We start from the raw sequence: 19147 nt of genomic DNA, 5'->3' as shown, positions 1-19147 counted from the left end.
ACTTTATGTGGTACTGGAGACAGAACTCGGGGTCTCCGGTAGGCAAGTACTCTACCAAGTGAGCCGCAGCTCTAAACTCAACTTTTCAAAATAGGCTTTAAAAAATTGTGTTTTATTTATTTACTTGTGTATTTAGTGTGTGTATAGGTGTGAGCATGGCATGGCACACGTGTGGTGGTTAGAAGATGGCTCTCTCTACTATGTAGGACCTGGATAGTAAGGCTGGGTACCAAGTGCCCTTCATACACTGAGCCATCTTGTTAGCCTCCAAATAATCTTAGGTATTACAAAATCACTTTTTAAAAATCTTAGCTAAGATAGAAGTTTTTCAGTGGTGGTTAGCCTATAGTTTAGGAATCCCAATACCACTGTAAGCCTATTCAAGACACAGAATCACCAGGACAAGTAGCAACAAAATCTATCCAAATCGGCACATACTCAGGGCTTGGTCTCTTCCACTGTGTTGTTCTAGATTCATGGTTTACATAATAGGTCCTTCCAAGGATATCCTGCCTCTCTTCCCATCCTGGAGGTAGGGGAGAAGGTTCTGGTATATGGTGCAAATGGGTGGCAGCATCTGGTTGGTCCAACACAACCCAGCCAGGCTGAAAAACAGAATGGAAGCAATTAACTTGATGCTTGACTTAAAAAACAACAACAACAACAACAACAACAACAACAAAACTTTTTACAAATAAAGAAAAATTTATGTTCACTTCCAGAAATTGTACATAAACAGAATTAGTCCATGCTCAATTCTCAAGGTCAAAATGTGAATACTTTTTAACCAAGGCTTTCCTGTAAAATGGTAAACATTTAAAACTTGTTTGAGAATACCTTGAAAGTTTTCAAAAGGCTTAAAATACAAAACAAAATATACAAACAAACAAAAAAAGAATAATACTACAACAAACCCCCTGAAAAACATCTGACAACAAAAACCAAACCTTTTCAATAACTGAACAAGGAGGTGGCATCGGAAGGTGCTAAGGACATGGGAGACACAACTGAAGCCAGCCTGACCCTGGTCACTCATCCCTCCCACTGAAAAAGTACATATAGTAGAAATCAACACCCATGAGAAACACAAAGAGTTGTTCACTGAGGTAAAACGCTGAGAAGCCCAACAGAGACAGGAGAGTGACTGAGAAACTGTCACTACTCAGGGTGTGTTGTGAGAGACACATCACTTTGATACTGGAGTCTGCATTTTCTATTTCTCCCCTAGAGTCAGGACAAGCATTGTAGACAGGCCATAAGAGTCAAACAAGGAATTCTGAAAAAAGAAATGCACAGGAATTTGGGTCTTTAAAGAGACAAAATTCACAAAGCCCTAAGGAAGTTAAAGTAAGGAATTAAGTGAAAAAAAAAAGTATTAAGTATTAGCATGCTTTCATATTAAAAGCCTTGTAACAGGGGGCTTTTGAGGTTACTCAGGGATGAGCCAATTCTCGAAGTTCAAATAGAAACAAGCATAACCAACATCATTCTAACCAAGAAGAGATGCATAGAGAAGAGTCTGTTAGAGAAAACAGTCTAGGTCTAAGCAGTACACACACAGCTCAGAAGAACAGACTAGGAAACAGAACAAAACCCAGAAGAACTCGGCATTCAATAACACTTGTTGGGAAAAAAATTAATTCATATCCCTACCTAGTAATTTATACCAAGATATACAATAAACTGAATAATAGTCAAATGCTTAAAAAGCAAACACAAAGAGTGTTAGAACAAATTTAGAAAAATTTAAAGCAATATGTTCCAAGAGCAGGAAGTTGTTAAATATGATGGCAAATCCAGAAAACACAAAAGAGAAGAATTCTGTACTTGCTTTGTACTCATGAACATGTACCTGCCCCAGCCCGGCTAAATCAAAGAAAAGCAGACAACAAGGTGACAGATAAGACCTGTATACTGAGCTTCTGTGTTGAAGTAAGTATGCAGGCTAGGAAGAGCTCAATCCTGGGAGGTTGTACCTGACAATAGGGGGTCAGGAAGAGGCTGAGAGGAAGAGGAGCTGGGGAAGGGAGGGGCACTGAAGAATCACCTGGGGATTACCTACATGGGAAGCTAAAGTTAGTCCCTCTTATGTATAGGCTGTTTTTCTTTTTTTTCACTTCCACAGGAGCTGATATTTAAATTCCGTTCTCCTCCTTTCCTCTCCATTTTTTTTTTTTTTTTTTTGTTTTTCTTTCCTGTACACCATCATAATATGACACTTTATAGAAGAAAATCTAATCCTGTGTACAGAGTGAAACTACATCTCACGGGGCTTGGTCTCAGAAGATGTGATCTGAGATTGCTACAGTCCTCTGATAAGATGGTTGTGGGCCACCATGTGGGTGCTGGGAATGGAATCTGAGACCTCTAGAAAAGCATCCAGTGCTCTTAACCACAGAGATACCTCACCAGCCCCCAGATTTTGTTACTGAATGTGGCCAATAACTACTTTGCTCTCAGATTAATAAAGTCTATCAGTAAAAAGGAATCTACTAAGGAGAATAAAAGAAAAAAGACACACGGGGACTACAGAGAAAAAGGTGATGGAGGGAGGGAGCTGAAGGAAGATGGGGGCAGTGACTGATCAAGGTGCTTCACATGCACATAGGGACATGTCAGAAGAAAAGCAGCCTTCTAGGAATCTGAGGTGTGAACAAAAAAAAGATGTTTTAAAAAGGGGATTCCCCCACTGCTGAACATGAAAACAAGACACTGGAGTGAAAGCTCAACGTTTAGGAGAGCTTGCTCTTCCATTTCCAGCACCGACACCAGGTGACTCACCAGTGTCTTGAAGCCCAGTGCCAGGAGGGCTGATACCCTCTGACCTCCACAGGTACTTGCACACATAGTGCATGTAACTCAAGCATGCATGCATGAATGCATGCATGAAAAATAAAGCTTTTTTAAAAAAGGAATATAAAGCCAAGCAGTGCTGCTGCCTCATGCTTTTAATCCCAACACTTTGAGTTTGAGGCCGGCCTGGTCTACAAAATGAATTCCAGGACATACAAGGCTACACAGAGAAACCCTAGAAACAAATCAGAACATAAAACTATTTAAAGCAAGGAAAGAGTAGCAAATATTTTTTCTTTATTTCATGTGTGTGTATGTGCATGTAAGGAAGCGCATGCATGCATGCCTTGTATGTGGAGGTCAGAGGACATATTTTTGGAGTTGGTTCTTTTCTTCTCTCTCCCTATTCAGGGTTAGTTCTTGTATACCTGGCACTGAAGTGCGCACAATGGGCTGGCCGGCCCTTAGGTTTCCAGGGCATTCATCTTGCTTCAAGTGGGTTCTAAGGATGCAGCTCAAACTCGGAGCCTCAGGATATTGCCCACTAAGCCATCTCCCTGGCCCAAGAACATTTCTTTGAAATGTTTATCTGCTTTAGTATTGTCCATGTAAGTTCAGTAAGAAAAATCAAAAATTAACTTAGTGCTTTAGAAAGTGAAATGGTTTCAAGTTTAAAAGAGTTTCCAAACGCTACTAGGAACGATAACATTTTCATTCTTCCCTAAGAAGCATGGATCATCTATTTTCCTCATAAAAATAATTTTCTGCCATACAAGGAATCTTAATTACTAGTCTCAAAACCAATATGCAAATACCTACAATTTAATGGAGTCAGAGAGGCCAGAAAGCAAGTACAAAGTGCTTAGACCAACATTTTACCCTAACCTTGTAGAATTCATATTGTTCACAAAAAATGGCAAACAACACAAAAGGAAACGTTACACAGAACTACTCAGAGAGCCAGCCACACTATACTCAAAAAATGCAAGCTGCCTAGAGCTTCCCTTTCTCCAAAATTACATTGTTTTTTTTTTTCCCAAATAGAATTTTAAATATTTAGTCACAAACTACATGTCAAAGGACCAGGATCGATTTCTATGGTCTCTGGCTGCCCAAAAAAATAAATGAGCACATTCGTGTGTCTGAATCTCTTGTCCTTTTCATAAATAAACACACACGTACATCTCTTGAAATTATAAGGTAGCCTCAAAAGGAATTTAAACATTGCAATGGGAGGCCACAGCATGAAACAAGGCAAGTCTACACCACAGAGGAAAACCGTGAATGAGGTGCCTGTGATCTGTGAGCAAGCAAACCCTGGAGAAAATAATATATATTTGAAAAATTATACAGAAAAAATAAAGACAAACAGATCAGCAGAAAAAGTAATCAAACAGGTGAATATATATGTATTTAAAAAGGGTAGGTGACAAGCTTCAGTCACCAAATTAGGGGTCATCTCTATACTATGATTTAAGGAAAAAACAACTTTCTTTCTACTCTCAGACATTCCCTTATAAAGCAAAATCTCACTAACATATAAAATACCAAAAGCTTTACCAATTCACTTCCTATACAAGGCATCCAAGTACACGAACCAGAGCCCACACCTCAGGGAGGGCCTCTAGTTTCATAGCTCTCATGGAGATCAGAGCAAACCCTCAACCAAAAACACAAGCCTGTAAAGAAAGAACACACAACAAAGAACCTCCCTCTCTCTCACACACATTCATTCTCCCTCTCCCTGTTAGAATGGTTATTGTTGGGATTCTGTGTATCCCACCTCACAGTTACCTGACACTATAAAGGGGTTGTTTGCCCCCTCCTCTCTCTCCTGTTCTTGCTCTTTGCTCCCCTGGCTCTTGCTCTCCCCACCTGCCCCTCCCCCCACCTCTCCACAGGCTCATGGCTTGCCTCTACTTCTTTACCGCCTCTACTACTTTAACTCTCCCCATGCCCTGAATAAACTCTATTCTGTACTATGCTGTCGTGTGGCTGGTCCCTCAGGGGGAAGGGATTCACAACATGGGTCCCCCAGAGGCATCCCCTTATCACACATGTACCTCCATGGAACATATCCGCCCTACTCTCTTCACCTTTTTCCTAACATCGGTGCTGAAACCCGGGACATCATCTTTTTCCTGACAGTCTATAAAAACAACAATTTTATAGTCTATAAAAACAACCTTTTAATAAACTCTGCCTCTAAGGGGACCACAGAAAGAAGGTGGTTTTGTTTTATTAAAGCCAGGAAAGAAACCTAAAGGCGACATGGTGCAGTCCTGCTCTCCCCCCAAAAGAAAAGGCTAACAGATCTGGTCACATGCCTGTGGGACACAGCATGCTCCTGGGGCTCAGCTATCAAAGCCTATGCCACCCTGATACTCTTCCTCCATGCACCCAGATGTGTGGCTCTTAGACACCTGTTTTCAGTCTTGGTTAATTCTGTCATTGGTAAAAACTATAAACTTATACTTACTTCAAATAAACATGATAAAAAAAGCAAAAAGAATTACACATACTAAGTTTCCTTTAGACTAATATAATTATTACATAGTAACTGCAATTTTAGCATCGCAAGATGTCTATAGATTTAGCTTTACAAGCACTTATTTTCTTATTCTAAGGTAGACTAGGACATGGTTTTAACAAAAACTAAAGACAACAATATATCCATAATAAACACCTGCATTGATAAATATTGCATTTCCTATTTCTACCTTTAAGTCTACCAATAACAACCAATCTACAGGAATATCATCAGAGGAAAGAACTGCTTAAGGAACATTTGCTTAAATCAACATCTTGGTAATTTTCATTGCACGTGTAGTTTCCCTGAACATTGCATTTTTCTACCAAGTACATAGAAAGGTATCAGCCACGTTTCAGCCTACGCAAACATTTTTTGGAATCTCACCTCTAACTCCTCGGCCTGGTCTGCACTTTCATCATCTGAGCCGTTTCTAGGTAAATACGTCATTTTTAGTCTCAGATAACCTTTGACTCTTGATTTGTGGCTGTAGAAAAGAAAACAATTATTCATGAAACTTGAACCCCAAGAAGAAAGCATTATTTGCTGAGTTTACAGAATGCTTCTGGCATGGAGGGGATCTGCTCGGGGCATGGTGTCAAAATCTAGTTTCTATAGAGAAAATGCATCTATTTTGTCCATCAAAGAGGACAGAGGTGAGAAAAGAGAGGAACGGGGTAAAGAGGAGGGGAAGAAGACAGGAGAGAGGAAACAGGTAGGCTATGACCCTGCAGGATGGGAGAGAAGGGGCAACTGAGTGAAGGATCAGGGAAAAGCCTGCTGGCTCTTCGGCTGCGCTCTAAGCTGCTTTCCACCACTAGCAGCAAAGTGCAGATGTGTTTAAAGAGCTTCTAGCAATTGGAGGGTCAGAGAGCAGGGCAAGCAAAAAAGAGCAAAAATATGTCCTTAGCTATTCTTAGTGTGCACACATTGCAATTAGTCCAAAACTAGAGGAAGAGATTCAGTTCCTAGACTTCTACAGGAATTAAATACAAGACTTCTGCTATGGTTTTCCCAGATGGGTTACTCTGACTTGTAATGATTAATCACACATTCTAAATTAATTTTACTTAGCAAAGTAGAACAAAAGACCTAAAAAAGTCATTTAGAACTTAAAATTTTAAACTTGGAAGACTGGAGAGATGGCTCAATGGTCAGGAGCATTTTCTGTCCCCAGCACCCACAGGGCAGCTCAAATATGTCTGTAACTCCCGCTCTGGTGGAATCAATGCCCTCTCTGGCCTCCTCTAGCACTGCATGCATGAGTTGCACAGACATGCACCCAGGTAAAACACCCATATACATTAAATAAAGTGGAGTAGGTCCTTTCTAAAAATTAAATTTTTAGTTAAAAAAAGAAACCATAATTCAATTCAGGAAAGTGGAAATCCAAGTGTACTAGTTGGGTTTAAATTTTATTCTCTGTTCATGCTATTTTTCTAACTGTGAATCTTCTAAAATATTCTTGAAATCAAATTTTGCAAAACATAGTTGCTGCAGTTGTGAATCACACAATACATTCATTGAACTACTGACCAACGTCTTCCAGCCACCTCAGTGTATTTTAAAATCTGAAACAACTAAAGCTTTTAAAACAAATAATATGTTTAAATAGCTTATTTACAGGGTGTTTAAATCCTGGATTTTTAAAAAGGAGGGGATTTAATGAAGACACAAATGTGTAGCATGTGAACTGTATGTAGTATGTGTACCTGGAAGGATGGCTGAATGGCTAAGGAGCACTGGCTGCTACTGCAGAGGACCTACATACAATTCTAAGAAGCAACATGACAGTCAGTCTCAAGGAATCTGACACCCTCTTTTGGCCTCCTTGGAAACGCATATACGTGGTGCATATTCAGGCAGATAACAATATACATAGAATAAAAATAAGTAAAATCACAAAAAAATTAAACTTAACACACTATAATCTGACCTTCTTGGATGAAGAACAAAATCCTTAAATGTATATGGTCTCTCCATTCTTGGGTTTTCAGTCTAAAATGAGAAAAAGGGTTAAGTACTTTCGAGAGCATTTATAAACTTTAATAAAAGGCATATTGAACAATGAGAAAAGGAACATGGGATATGTACTTGACTCAGTTATAGTGAGAATTCTAGACCAAAACCATCAACAGGCCAAATATTCACAAAGGTCTAAGCACACAGCACAAGTCAGGAACCTTGAGCACTGAGGAGCATCCCTCATCAACCCTCTGCTTTGTGGTACTTTTCTTCTTTGCATTGAAACTTTTATATGAAAGTTCTCACTATAAAACCAGGTTGGCCTCAGTGTTGTAATCCTCCTGTCTTAGCCTCCCAAGTATCAGAATTCCATGAAAAAACATAAGCAAGCAACAAGAAGCTATTTCCTTAAAATTTTTTGAAATTATTGTTTTTTGGTTCTTTTCCACTCTTGTCTTCTGACTTTCTTTTGATCCACCCGTGTTGACTAAGGTTTTGTACCTGGTCCTTCATCGTACTTAGACACTGAGAATCCTCAACCCCTCCTGTTTTTTTTTTTTCCCCTACACAATTTACTTATATGCTGCTACTAACTGCCTACTTTCAACTTTCAAATTTCTCCAGTTTCATATCAGAATTAAATATGGCCAAATGTGCACTGCATGTGTACAGGACCCATCAGAAGCCAGAAGAGGGCACTGGATCCCATGCAACTGAGGTTTCTGGTGGCTGTGAGCTGTCGGGTTGGGTGCTGGCAACTGAGCTACCTCTGCACACCCAGTGAGATCTGATTCTACGCCTTTCTGCTGCTATGTTTCCAACTCTATTCTGAGGAGTTTTAACTGCCCTACAGTTGCTTAGATCCCATCTAGTGAGCCCAGGCTCTTGCTCTGCTTATGAGGATAATTCCAATTAAATCCCGGCTCCATCTCTGCCTACCAATCCCTGTGGTTCAGTTTCCTGTCGGAGCTCATGCAAGAAAATCTTAGAGACAAGTGGAAAAGAAAACCAGGATGAATTTCAGGAAAAACTTGATATACTGTTAGCAGTTATTATTCTAAAAATCACAAATACAAACCCAATATTATGAACTCTTATACTAACCGGTAAAGGATAGAGAGGAACATCCACTTGACCTAGGAAGTCATCTCTTGTCTGTAAAAGAAAGGAGAAACTGCATTAAGAATACATTCTACTTCATTATACTTTGATGAGAAGCTCATCATTCATACACAGAGAAGTAGTTGTTAATCCACTGCAGCATCGATGGAAAGTCAACAAAAAGCAAAGTAACGTGTGGGTAACGGGGCAGGAACTCCAGTCCTGCAGATGACCCTTACTCACTCAGGCAAGTCTAAATATACGAGCACACGACAGAACAGCAGTGGAAGCAGGAAGACCTTCCCTGGAGACAGAGAGTGCTAGAGAGGAGGAGCCTGGCACGCAACCACGCAGCACACGTGGACTGTTCAGTCCTCAAGCAAACGTCTGCCGTTCTGCTTGAGGGGTGGGAAAGCCAAGTGTGGAGTCAGTAACACAATGGGAAAGTAAGTGAGGAAATCTCAGGATAAAAAAGAAAAGAAAGAAGAAAGAAAAACAACAACCCTCACTGGTCCTGGGAATGCCCTCCTTAAAGGCACAAGGCAGACTTTAGGCAAAGTTCATTTAAGAGGAGGCAACTTGTGACCCAGCTAAGTTAGTCTGCTAGACTGACAGTCAACAGCCTTCCAGGAAGGGGAGCACAATGCTCTCTCCACCCAGAACCAATGCAGTGCAACGAAACTTTACTACACAGGAAACTAAAGGAACCAGGCAGAAAATTATTTTAAAAACTCAAAGTAGGCAAGGTTTTTCCAGTTTTGGAAAAACAGAAACTTAAATTTGAGTAAACCTAACAATTCCTGATAAATCTGAATTACCAATGAATAAGCGCATCATTATTAAATGCTAGAAATTATGGGAAAATCTTGAAACTAGCCCAATTTAAAAACAAAAAAACACAAAAACCATTACACACAGGAAATAAAAATATACACGGTGGGGCTAAAGGGATGCTAGGTGGCTAAGTGCACATGCTGCTTTTGTAGATGACCCATTTGGTTTGCAGCTCCTATACTGGGTGACTCACAACTGCCCTCCATGGGCATCTGCATTCATTCACATGTACAAACACACACACACACATCATTTTTTAAAACTTTATGTGTATGAATGTTTAGCTTGTATGTGTGTATGTTGTATACCATGTGCACAAAGTGTCTAGGGAGGCTGGAAGAAGGTGTCTGATCTGAACTAAGTTAACATGTGGGTGCTGGGAATTGAATCTAGATCCTCAGAAAGAGAAGCTAGTACTCTTAAGCATTTGAGCCACCTCTTTAGCCATCAAATACACAAAATTTAAGAAAAAATATAAATAAGGGCAGGTTATCGATAAAAACACTGGAAGCAAGAAGACAAAAGAATGTTATTAAATAACTAGAATTCTCATCTAGCAAAGAAATCTCCCTCAAAATTAAGAGGAAAACAAAGAGGCTTATGGCAGATAAAGGGAGTCAAGCTTAGCATCAATAAGCTGGTAGGGTATGTGGGAGGAAGCAGTGCACACAGTAAAAGGCACCAGAGCCAAGTTCAGATTCACAGAGAGGAATAGAGCGCATCAACATCACTAGGTATGGGGCCGGGAGGTCGATTAGTGGGTCAAGGCATTTGCTCTAAGAGCTTCAGGACCCAAGAACAAACAACAAAGCTGGAGAGATTGCTCAGCAGTTAGAAAAGACCTGACCCTTTGATTCCCAGCATTCACATGGTAGCTTATAACTACTGAGATTCAGTTTCAGAGGATGATCTGTCTGGCCTCCTGCTGTTTTTGCAGAGGACTTGTATTAGGTTCCCAGCACCCACGCCTGCCCACATTCACATTCTTACCTGTGACCCTAGTTCTAGAGAATATAACATTCTATCTCCACGGCTAAGCCCATATTCACCCCATACTCCCATATCAACCTACACATAATTGACAATAAACTAAAAAAATTAAAAAGCTTTGACATACAATTCACATGAAGTTTACCCACTTCAAATGTAGGCAGGTGTGCACACAAGTCAGAGTGCATGCTGAGGCTGGAGATGGACACTTCCTCTACCCATCTCTGCCTTACTTTTTAAAAAACTTATTCTTATTTTATGTACATTGGCATTTTGCCTAGATGTACATCTGTATGAGGGTGTAAGATCCCCTGGAACTGGAGTTACAGTTGTGAACTGTCATGTATGTGCTGGGAACTATTAAACCAAGAGCAGCCAGTACTGTTAACCACTGAGCCATTTCTTCAGCCCCCATCTCTGTATTATCTCAGGGTCTGGAAAAAATAAAATACACACACACACACACACACACACACACACACACGTATATGTCCCATATGTTGTGCATACATATATACAACTAATCATACACGTAAAAATATGTCTTAAAAATTAAAATATCTTGTTTTTTTATGTAGGCTGCCATATTGAAGTATTTTAGAGCAAAACATTTAAAAGCACAATTTATCTGTTGGCACAAGCAGTGACGTGCACAATCCTTGAAGAAGGGTGTAGAAAAGTCATAAGACAAAGTTAATAAAAAAGGAAGAGAGAAGGTAGGTAAATGACTGAATATGCTGACAGTGCTTGAAGGGGAAGTACCCATTCCCGCCTTCTACTTTTTTTGTGTATGTCTAAAACTTTCCATACTAAAGGGTTTTAAATATTGGTAAAGACAGGAATAGTTTTCCTAAGCACATTGAAGTTTTCATGAGACACTGAAGAGCATGTGGGTGAAATTGATCAATGTTGTTAAAAGGGATGGAGCATGCTGGGTGGATTAAAATGCCATTAAAATTAATGAGAGGGCCTGCAAGTGTGAAGCCCACGTGCCAGACTCTAGAACCTTTATATGCCAGGCTGGTGTGACTGCCCACCCATTTCCAACCTCGGGAAGAAGCAAGGATCTCCCAGCACTCTGGCTAGCAAAACTAGCCACGTCAGCAAGCTCCAGGCTGGACTGAGACACTATCTCCAAGAGTAGCATTGGTGAGCCACTGAGATGATTCTCAACAGGCCTCTACAAGCACATGCACACGTGTGCACCCACTATCACTCGCTCGTGCACACACACACATTACACCTACATGAGAAACAAAGTAATCAATGAAATGAAGTATTCCACACCTTTGGCCACAAGGTGGGAAAAGGACAAACAAGTAAAAGGGAAATCGATTTTCCGGGTACATTAGCTGATAATCTAGCCTTTGGTGTCACTGGACAACTGCAGTGAGAATGGACTGGACCTGCACCACACACTACCCGGCTGGGACATTATTCATCAGGTTGGAGTCATCTCGATGGAATTTTTCCTCCAGACACTTGTTTTTTCCTTCTGGTGCGATTTTTACCAAAATAACCTTTTCTAAGCAGCTTGCCCCAGTTGGGCTTTCCTACTGCAGGGTGGAAGTGCTGTCAGCCTGGGGGGAGCAGGGGCACTGTTAGACCATAATGGTGCTAAGTTTCAGTCCACGGGGCCCAAGTCAGGTATGTGAGCATTTATCCCTTCATTTCTCATGCAGAAACAGTAACTATTCAGCAGGTTTTTGAAACATAGAATATGAAATACAAGCACCGATTAACTCTTTGTAGAACAATAAGTCAAGCTCTCCCTGAAGATAAAAGTCATAGCTGAGGCTTGTTGACATGATGGTAAGCATGCCAAACCAAACTCCACCAGGAGGCCACCCCGGTGTCTTCTGCCACTGAGTCCTACTCCCAAGGGAATGTGTGTGTATGCATAAATATGTAGAGACCACAGAACAATCTCAGATGTCAGTCATTCCCACGTATCACCCATCTTTGTTTTCCCCAGACACTGGAATGTGGTGTCACCATTTGAGTAGGATAAATGACCTGCAAGCCCTACTGATTTGCCTATATTTCCCATTATATGCCACTATGACCAGGCTAATCTATATGAGGTGGGGCTCAAACTCAGACCCTTATGCTTGCTCAACAAGCACTTTACTGACTGAGCCATCTTGTTCTATTATATGCATCAGTTTGTTTGTTTGTGTGTTTGGTTGGTTGATTGTAGTCTTGGGTAAAACAAGGTTTCTTTGTGTAGTCTGTCTACCTTGGAACTCACTCTGTAGACCCAGACTGGCCTCTAACTCAAGAGAACCTCCTGCTTCTGCCTCCTGTGTGGGCCATCATGGCCCAGCTCTGAAAATTTTGTAACACAATAGTTCTATGTCTGAGTGGCAGGAACGCATGCTTATACTTAGTATATTGTCAAGAATGCAAAAGGTGTGTGTTAAGGAAATCACATTTGCATATTATGTAGTATGTTTGAATCAGTCACTCCAGGACTAGATAAGCTTCCAGAATATACCTAGGTATATCAGACAATAAATGTGAAGGTCAGGCAATTTTGTGTATTGCAAATTAATTCCCACAAGTATCTTGAGAATCAGGTTAAGTAAATATTACTTTTAGGATATGTTTTTACCCTGAGTTAATGAAGTCATATATCCCACAGAGAGAAAACATTTTTCTGTGTCCATCACTGTGTCTATAAATTGGGCAATAATACAAGGTATCTTCTCTGAAAAAGGAACTGACCAGAGACAGAGCTGCACTGATTACTTCCTGTATGGAAACACCCTAGTCCAATTTGAAAAGCCCTGTATTACAGAACCTACAAACACTTCACAATGATTCTCTTTCAAAAACAAGAACCAACCTGGCATGGTGGCACAGGCTTTTAATCCAGCATTCAGGAGCTAGAGGCAGGCAGATTTCAGTTCGAGGTTGCCTGGGCTATACATCATTCCAGGATGGCAAGGGGCTACATAAAGAAACCCTGTCTCAAAAACAAACAAACAAAAAGACAAACCAAGAGACATAATCATATTGTGATCATGATCAACAAAAAAGTAACTGCAAAGAGCGTAAAGAAACAATGTAGCACACCCCCCCCCAAACAAAACCAAGAGATTTTTGAAATGAATGCTTCTCAGCAAAAGCAGAGACTGTACCTTGCTTATAACAGGAGCAGTACATTAAGTATCAGAAAATGGGTATGGTGCCTCATACCAGTAACCCTGGCACCTGAGATGCAGAGGCAATTTAATTTACTCTGCAATTAAACATTACTGTGATAAAAATTTAGTTTAAAGTATATGGGTCATCACACACCTTGAAATTTGAATGATCAGTTGTTTGAATTAAACATTTAGAGATTATTCTGTATTATAGCATTTTTTTCTCTGACTATTCTCTATAAATTTTGTCCTCCCATTTCAGTTAAAAGCTTTTCAAATTCCACAATAGTTTTTGCTACTTACAGCAGGCTCATACTCTGCTTCTGGTAAAGACTTTAGTTAGACTCATGTGCTTGGAGGACAACTTGAGTGTCCATTAAGCTCTAGAACCCTGTAAAAGAGCTGAGCCTTGGTCATGAGAAAAGGTCACTCTTGGCTAACGGTCATTTGAAACCAGCAACTACTCAGAGAATCCCAACTGCAGGCTTGAAGGAGCTCAAACAATAGTTAACTGTAAGCTAGCCTGATGGCCTTTGATGAAATGTCCTTTAAAGTCTTTCTCCATTCAATTTTCCTTACAGAAAACTCAGACACTTGACTTCTAAGGTACCAGTTAGTGGAATGTGCAGGCTATGAATCAGAGTCTACTGTGGAAACTAATCCTTGAGTCAGGATCACAATATTCCATTGGCACTCACCCCAGGGACTCAACATTCATTTAGGAGAACCGTTCAGTCATCACTTAAATAGCCTAGAATGGTTATATGTCCCTGCCAGGCTGTCAGCGCACCCTCAGCCAGCAAGATCCTCTGTACCTCATCCCAAAGGGACCATGACTTTATTCATTAATCAACACTTCCAATGGTGAACTACTGGTTGTAAGCTGCCTGGTGTGAGTGCTTGGAACCCAGCTCAGGGCCTCTACAAGGGCAGCAAGCACTCTCTCCCCATGAGCCACCTCTCCAAGCCCTAGACAGTCATGTAAGCTGCTCTAAAAAAGAATAATTGCTAAGATTATCTTTAGTGTTGATTTATAGCTAAAAAGTAGTGTATGACTTTTAGTAGCATAATGAAAATATAAAGTGATTTTTCAACTCTAAAGTAGCAAAAGGAAAAGTCACAACTGTGCAATGTCTCAATTATGACATAGTGCAGTTTAAAAGTTTAATAGTCTCAGTAGTATCTTGACTGACATGCCTGAGGAAAGTATGCTTAGAAGATTCAAACATTGCTTAAATAAGCCAGAAGAGTTAAGGAAAACAGAACATTCCAATAGTCCTCATGTTGAAAAGGAAAAATTTAACATAAAAACCATTTTTAAAGGAACATAGAAAAGAGATAGACACCAGCAGATACCGGGCATGTACATGATGTACTTACATACATACTAGCAAATCACTCATACATATAAAATAAAAAACAATTAAAAAAATAAAACAGCACAGATGTTTCCGAGCGGCAGATTTTGGTTAGTGCCCAAGTATTTCCATAAGCAAAAGAAGTATATAATACTCTTCAACACAGAATGAGATGCCACCATGTGGGGAGAATGCAAAGTCTGGAGAGCATTATTTTCATTAAGACCAAACAGAATGTGATCTCTCTGCTGTGTGTCCACTTTCAATGGTTAAACTCAGGGTTTAAACATACGAATATAAGGTGAATGTTGATTATTTTATACACAGTATCAAGAACTAATCTAAATCACCACTGGCGTCTTATTCCAAACAAAAAAATAATCAAATCCAACCAGTTACAAAGGTTCCATTTCTTTTCAAATTCGACTCCTCAAGTCACCACTGACTTATATTTAACAGACCTGAATAGTAATAACCCATTTTTTAAATTTCCTATTTTTTCTCTTCTGCGAAGTTGTTTTGTATTCAATAATGAATTCCAGCTGCCCACTTTCTAAATTATTGAATGTGGACGTAGACAGTACTAAGTGTTGGCAGAAACAGCAGATTCAATCCATCCTGGTTCACTGGAGAAGCTGAGTTCTGAGAAACAATTTTATTTTGTTGTTTTTGAGACAGGGTCTCTCTACACAGCCCTGTCTTTTCTGGAACTCAGTTATTCCCACACTCGGGCAAAGGCAGGCAGATTCTTCCTTGGTCCGCTTTCATCCCTCTTTCTCTTCCTTCCTGCACTGTTTTCTTAGCCCCGTTCACTGGGGACCCTCTAGATGCCTGTGGCTGTGCCTTCCCTCAGACCTTACCCTCGCCCATACCTAGGAATGGGCATGTCCTCATTTTGATTCACTATTAATGTTCTTAATGAAAATTCTTTGCTTGGCAACATATTTTTTTTTCTAGAATCATGGCTCTCCATTATCTCTAAGTCACAAGAAGGCCTGATCCTTTCTTCCTCCACCAGTAGTCCAAGACCCTATCTAGAATTGTGTGGGCTGACTACTGAGTGTTTTCTAAGTGGATTGAGTATGAAGTGTTAACAACAAGGTATTTCTTATAGCTGGTCAGCTGAGCTACAGGGTTCAATGTCATGCCAGATTATACTTTTTCCACACTCAGACCTGTTGGTGGGTAGGATTATATCCCAGCATCCCTTTAAATCTTAGCGAAGCTGAGACTGCTTTCAGCAACCACCTCCACATTGACAGAGCCCAGATCAGTTCACAGACTGGGACAGATCTGCTCCTCTGCTGTTTTCAACATTTTTCTTTGATCTTGAAGCACCTATCATCACCTGACTAACCATTCCAGCCTCCCACAAGGCTTTGGACCCTCTGGGGATGTGCTGACAGACAACTAGCCACTTCACCTTCTCCCAGCCTTCACTTCGCTAATCTTCCCAACCTCAGCACACAGCCTGGCCACACCCAGCAACGCTGCCAGGCCTCCTGCTTGGCCATGCTCCCAGGCCCAGGTCTAATCTTGTCTTGTTGGCCATCACAGTCCAGAAAAGTTTACAACAGCTAGCACAAGCAGGCTCTGTATCTTAAAAGAAACTGGCGCAGCTACCTATACCCCACAGTTTCAAGGAAGTAACCTTAAAACCCTTGGCTCACTTCTACATAGAGGTTCTACTTGGTTTTATCTTCCTAAATGTTTTATTATAGTTATCATTTTGCATATGCACACACAAAAGTGTGCCACAGTGCAATATGTGGAGGTCAGAGCACACTTGTGGGAGTTAGTTCTCTCCTTCTACCTTTCGGGTGTCAGGGATTAAACTCAGGTCAGCAGCAAGTGCCTTCACCTGCTGAGCCATCCTGTCGCTCTATTTTACTTTTGGTGTCAGATGAGAGACTGAGAAAACCAAAGCAATGTTGTTCACACCCAGTGGATGGCCAACACCCATGGAATCAGTGGGCTATAAAAAAAAAAAGATTCAAAGTTGGGAGGGGGAAGGGGGGTAAAAGTGGTTCTGGAAGGAGTTGAAGAGAGGAGTAAGGGGTGATTATGATCAAAACATACTATATGTGTACATAAAATTCTCAAAATAGTAATAAAGTATGATATTCTTAAAGAGGAATTGTGGCTATGCACGGTTGTCCTGAGTTCCCACCTACAGTTTTCTGTTCCCTCACACACTGACAGCATCCAGTCTGGGTTTTACCACCCACGATTTCCCATCTAAGGAGCCAAGGTGAAGGGCAGAGAACCCTGCCCTCCCATTCCTGGGGAAGACAGAACTTTCTTTGTAGAGTGGAGTTTATCTTATTTCATCTTAAATCACAAAAATACTGAGTCTTCTCTGTGACAGTCATTAACCATACTGTCTACACGGCACTGTACTCACTGTGTGAGGTATCTGTGCGGCTGTTCTGGCTATTTTATTATTTCAACGTGGGCTGTAACCCTGGGGTTTTTCCTAGCTGACTTTTGTTGAAGTCATCAATAAGCTTTTATTACATGCTTCCTTCTGGCCCTTCCTTACCTGCATGTCACCAAGCTCTCCTGGCCAGTCCATTAGCTCACTGGGTCTCCCTTTTATCTTTTCACCCGTCCTCATAATTAGTGGTCCCCATTGTGTTTCATGTAAGCCTGGCCCAGATGAGTTGATCATTACTGAGGCTTTGAGCACACTCCTTATTGGTGAAGATTCTAGCTCATCTCTGAGCTCACCTGCCCCCTGTTCCTGCAGCAGCACCAGGGATTCTCTGTGCCCGTACCACTCGGACTGGCCCCACCTCCTGCACTCCCTACCTTACTTCAGGACATCAGTGTTGATGGGTCTAGAAAGATGGCTCAGTAGTTAAAGAGTATGTACCACTCATACAGAAGATCGATGGCTTGCAACAGCCTGTAAGTCCAGCTCCTGGGGGTTTGAGATATCTGGTCTCAGGACACTTAAAACTCACAAACACATAACTACCACAGACATACAGACACACACAATTATTTAAATAACATAAAAATGTCTATTTACTGAGTGTTGTCTGTTAATAGGACATAAAGAATGAAGAGACAGGTCTATTGCAACTCCAAACCAAGCATCGTGTCCTCCCATACCTTCTGAAGCTCTCACTGAGTCACACTGAGTGACTTACAACATAAGGCTCTTGCACATTTCAGGCCTTCATACACCACGACTTCTGCCTAAAGTAGCAATTCTTACCAGGGGGCAACTTGCCCAAGAGGATATGTGGCAAGGCCTGGAGCCATTTCTGACTGGCACTCTGCTGGTGCGTGCAACTGGCATCTAGTGTACAATGACCAGGCTCTCTGCTCATCACCCTAGAGCGCACAGGACAGCCCCACCCCACAAAAAATTATCTGGCCCCAAATATAAACAGTGTTGAGGAGAATTCATGGCCTGAAATACCCACCTGGACTTTTCTGGGAAACTTCAGTTCACTTACCAGGACCAATTCGAGTGTCACCTGCCACCTCAGTGAAGGCTTCTGACCCACCGGAAGAAAACCTACGCCACGTGTTTTTCTCACACAACTGTCCACCTCAGCCTATCACACATTCATTGTTGACATATTTACTTTTTTACTGTCTCTGTTACTAGAATGATGCTGCTCCTCTAAATAAAGATTTTATGTTACCTATCTATTATTCTCAGTGCCCAAATATTGAAATATATGCTAAATTAATTAGAAATGACATACTGACAGAGAATACATACTCTCACCAAGCAAATAAGCCAGGACCCAAATACCTCTGAAGTCATTATAATTATTCAGTTCTACAAAAATATATATGTATATCTATGTACACACACACATTTTTGGGGAGATGCAAATTTCTAAAACTGGTCATGTACATTGCTGGATCACAGTTCCAGTGTTGACATTTATTTATGTGTTCTGTTAAATAGGAAAGATTAAGTGTCATTCAAGATAGACTTAATGTCTTAGATAATGTCCATTAAATAACATAAAATATAAAATTCTCAAAAAATAATAAATGCTAAAATATTCAAATATTTAAAACTGATCTTGTAAAGAACTGTTTTAAAAATTGCTGAATTGTGTCATTAATCTTGAGATTAATGGTGACTATAATAATTAAGACATAAATATTTTATGATCTGCTCCTTTAGTCTTAAGCAATATGCTTATCTAGGGCTAAGTACTAGACAAGGAGCAGGAAGCAGAACAGAACTGGATGGTAGAAGGAGGCACAGCCAAGTCAGGGTCGAGCTCAAAGCAATGGAACCTCCCAGCACCCCAATAACCTAACAAATGAGATTTAGAACAAACATACAGGAAAAGGTGAACCAATAATAATAAGCAAGTGAACTACAGACGTTAGAAAGTCCAGTATTATAGTCAGAAAGAACTGTGTCCATCTCCTTGGCTCCATAAACTGAC

At 40.6% G+C, this 19147-nt stretch overlaps 1 protein-coding gene across 2 annotated transcripts in view; it reads right to left on the bottom strand.

Moving 5' to 3' along the window:
* Positions 1-19147, bottom strand: part of NEDD4 (NEDD4 E3 ubiquitin protein ligase) — a 75024-nt gene that overhangs the window by 22347 nt on the left and 33530 nt on the right. For both annotated transcript variants that reach the window (XM_080934028.1, XM_080934027.1), the window contains 4 exons: positions 8393-8443; positions 7260-7321; positions 5711-5810; positions 439-605 (listed from right to left, as the gene is read on the bottom strand). In XM_080934028.1, the coding sequence (XP_080790154.1) occupies positions 439-605; positions 5711-5810; positions 7260-7321; positions 8393-8443 (380 nt within the window). The remainder of the gene's footprint in view (positions 1-438; positions 606-5710; positions 5811-7259; positions 7322-8392; positions 8444-19147) is intronic.

The sequence above is a fragment of the Micromys minutus genome (assembly GCF_963924665.1).
Source record: "Micromys minutus genome assembly, chromosome: 21".
NCBI lineage: Eukaryota > Metazoa > Chordata > Mammalia > Rodentia > Muridae > Micromys > Micromys minutus.
The sequence above is the reverse complement of the archived record's forward strand: the minus strand, read 5'-3'. Positions and strand labels throughout refer to the sequence as shown.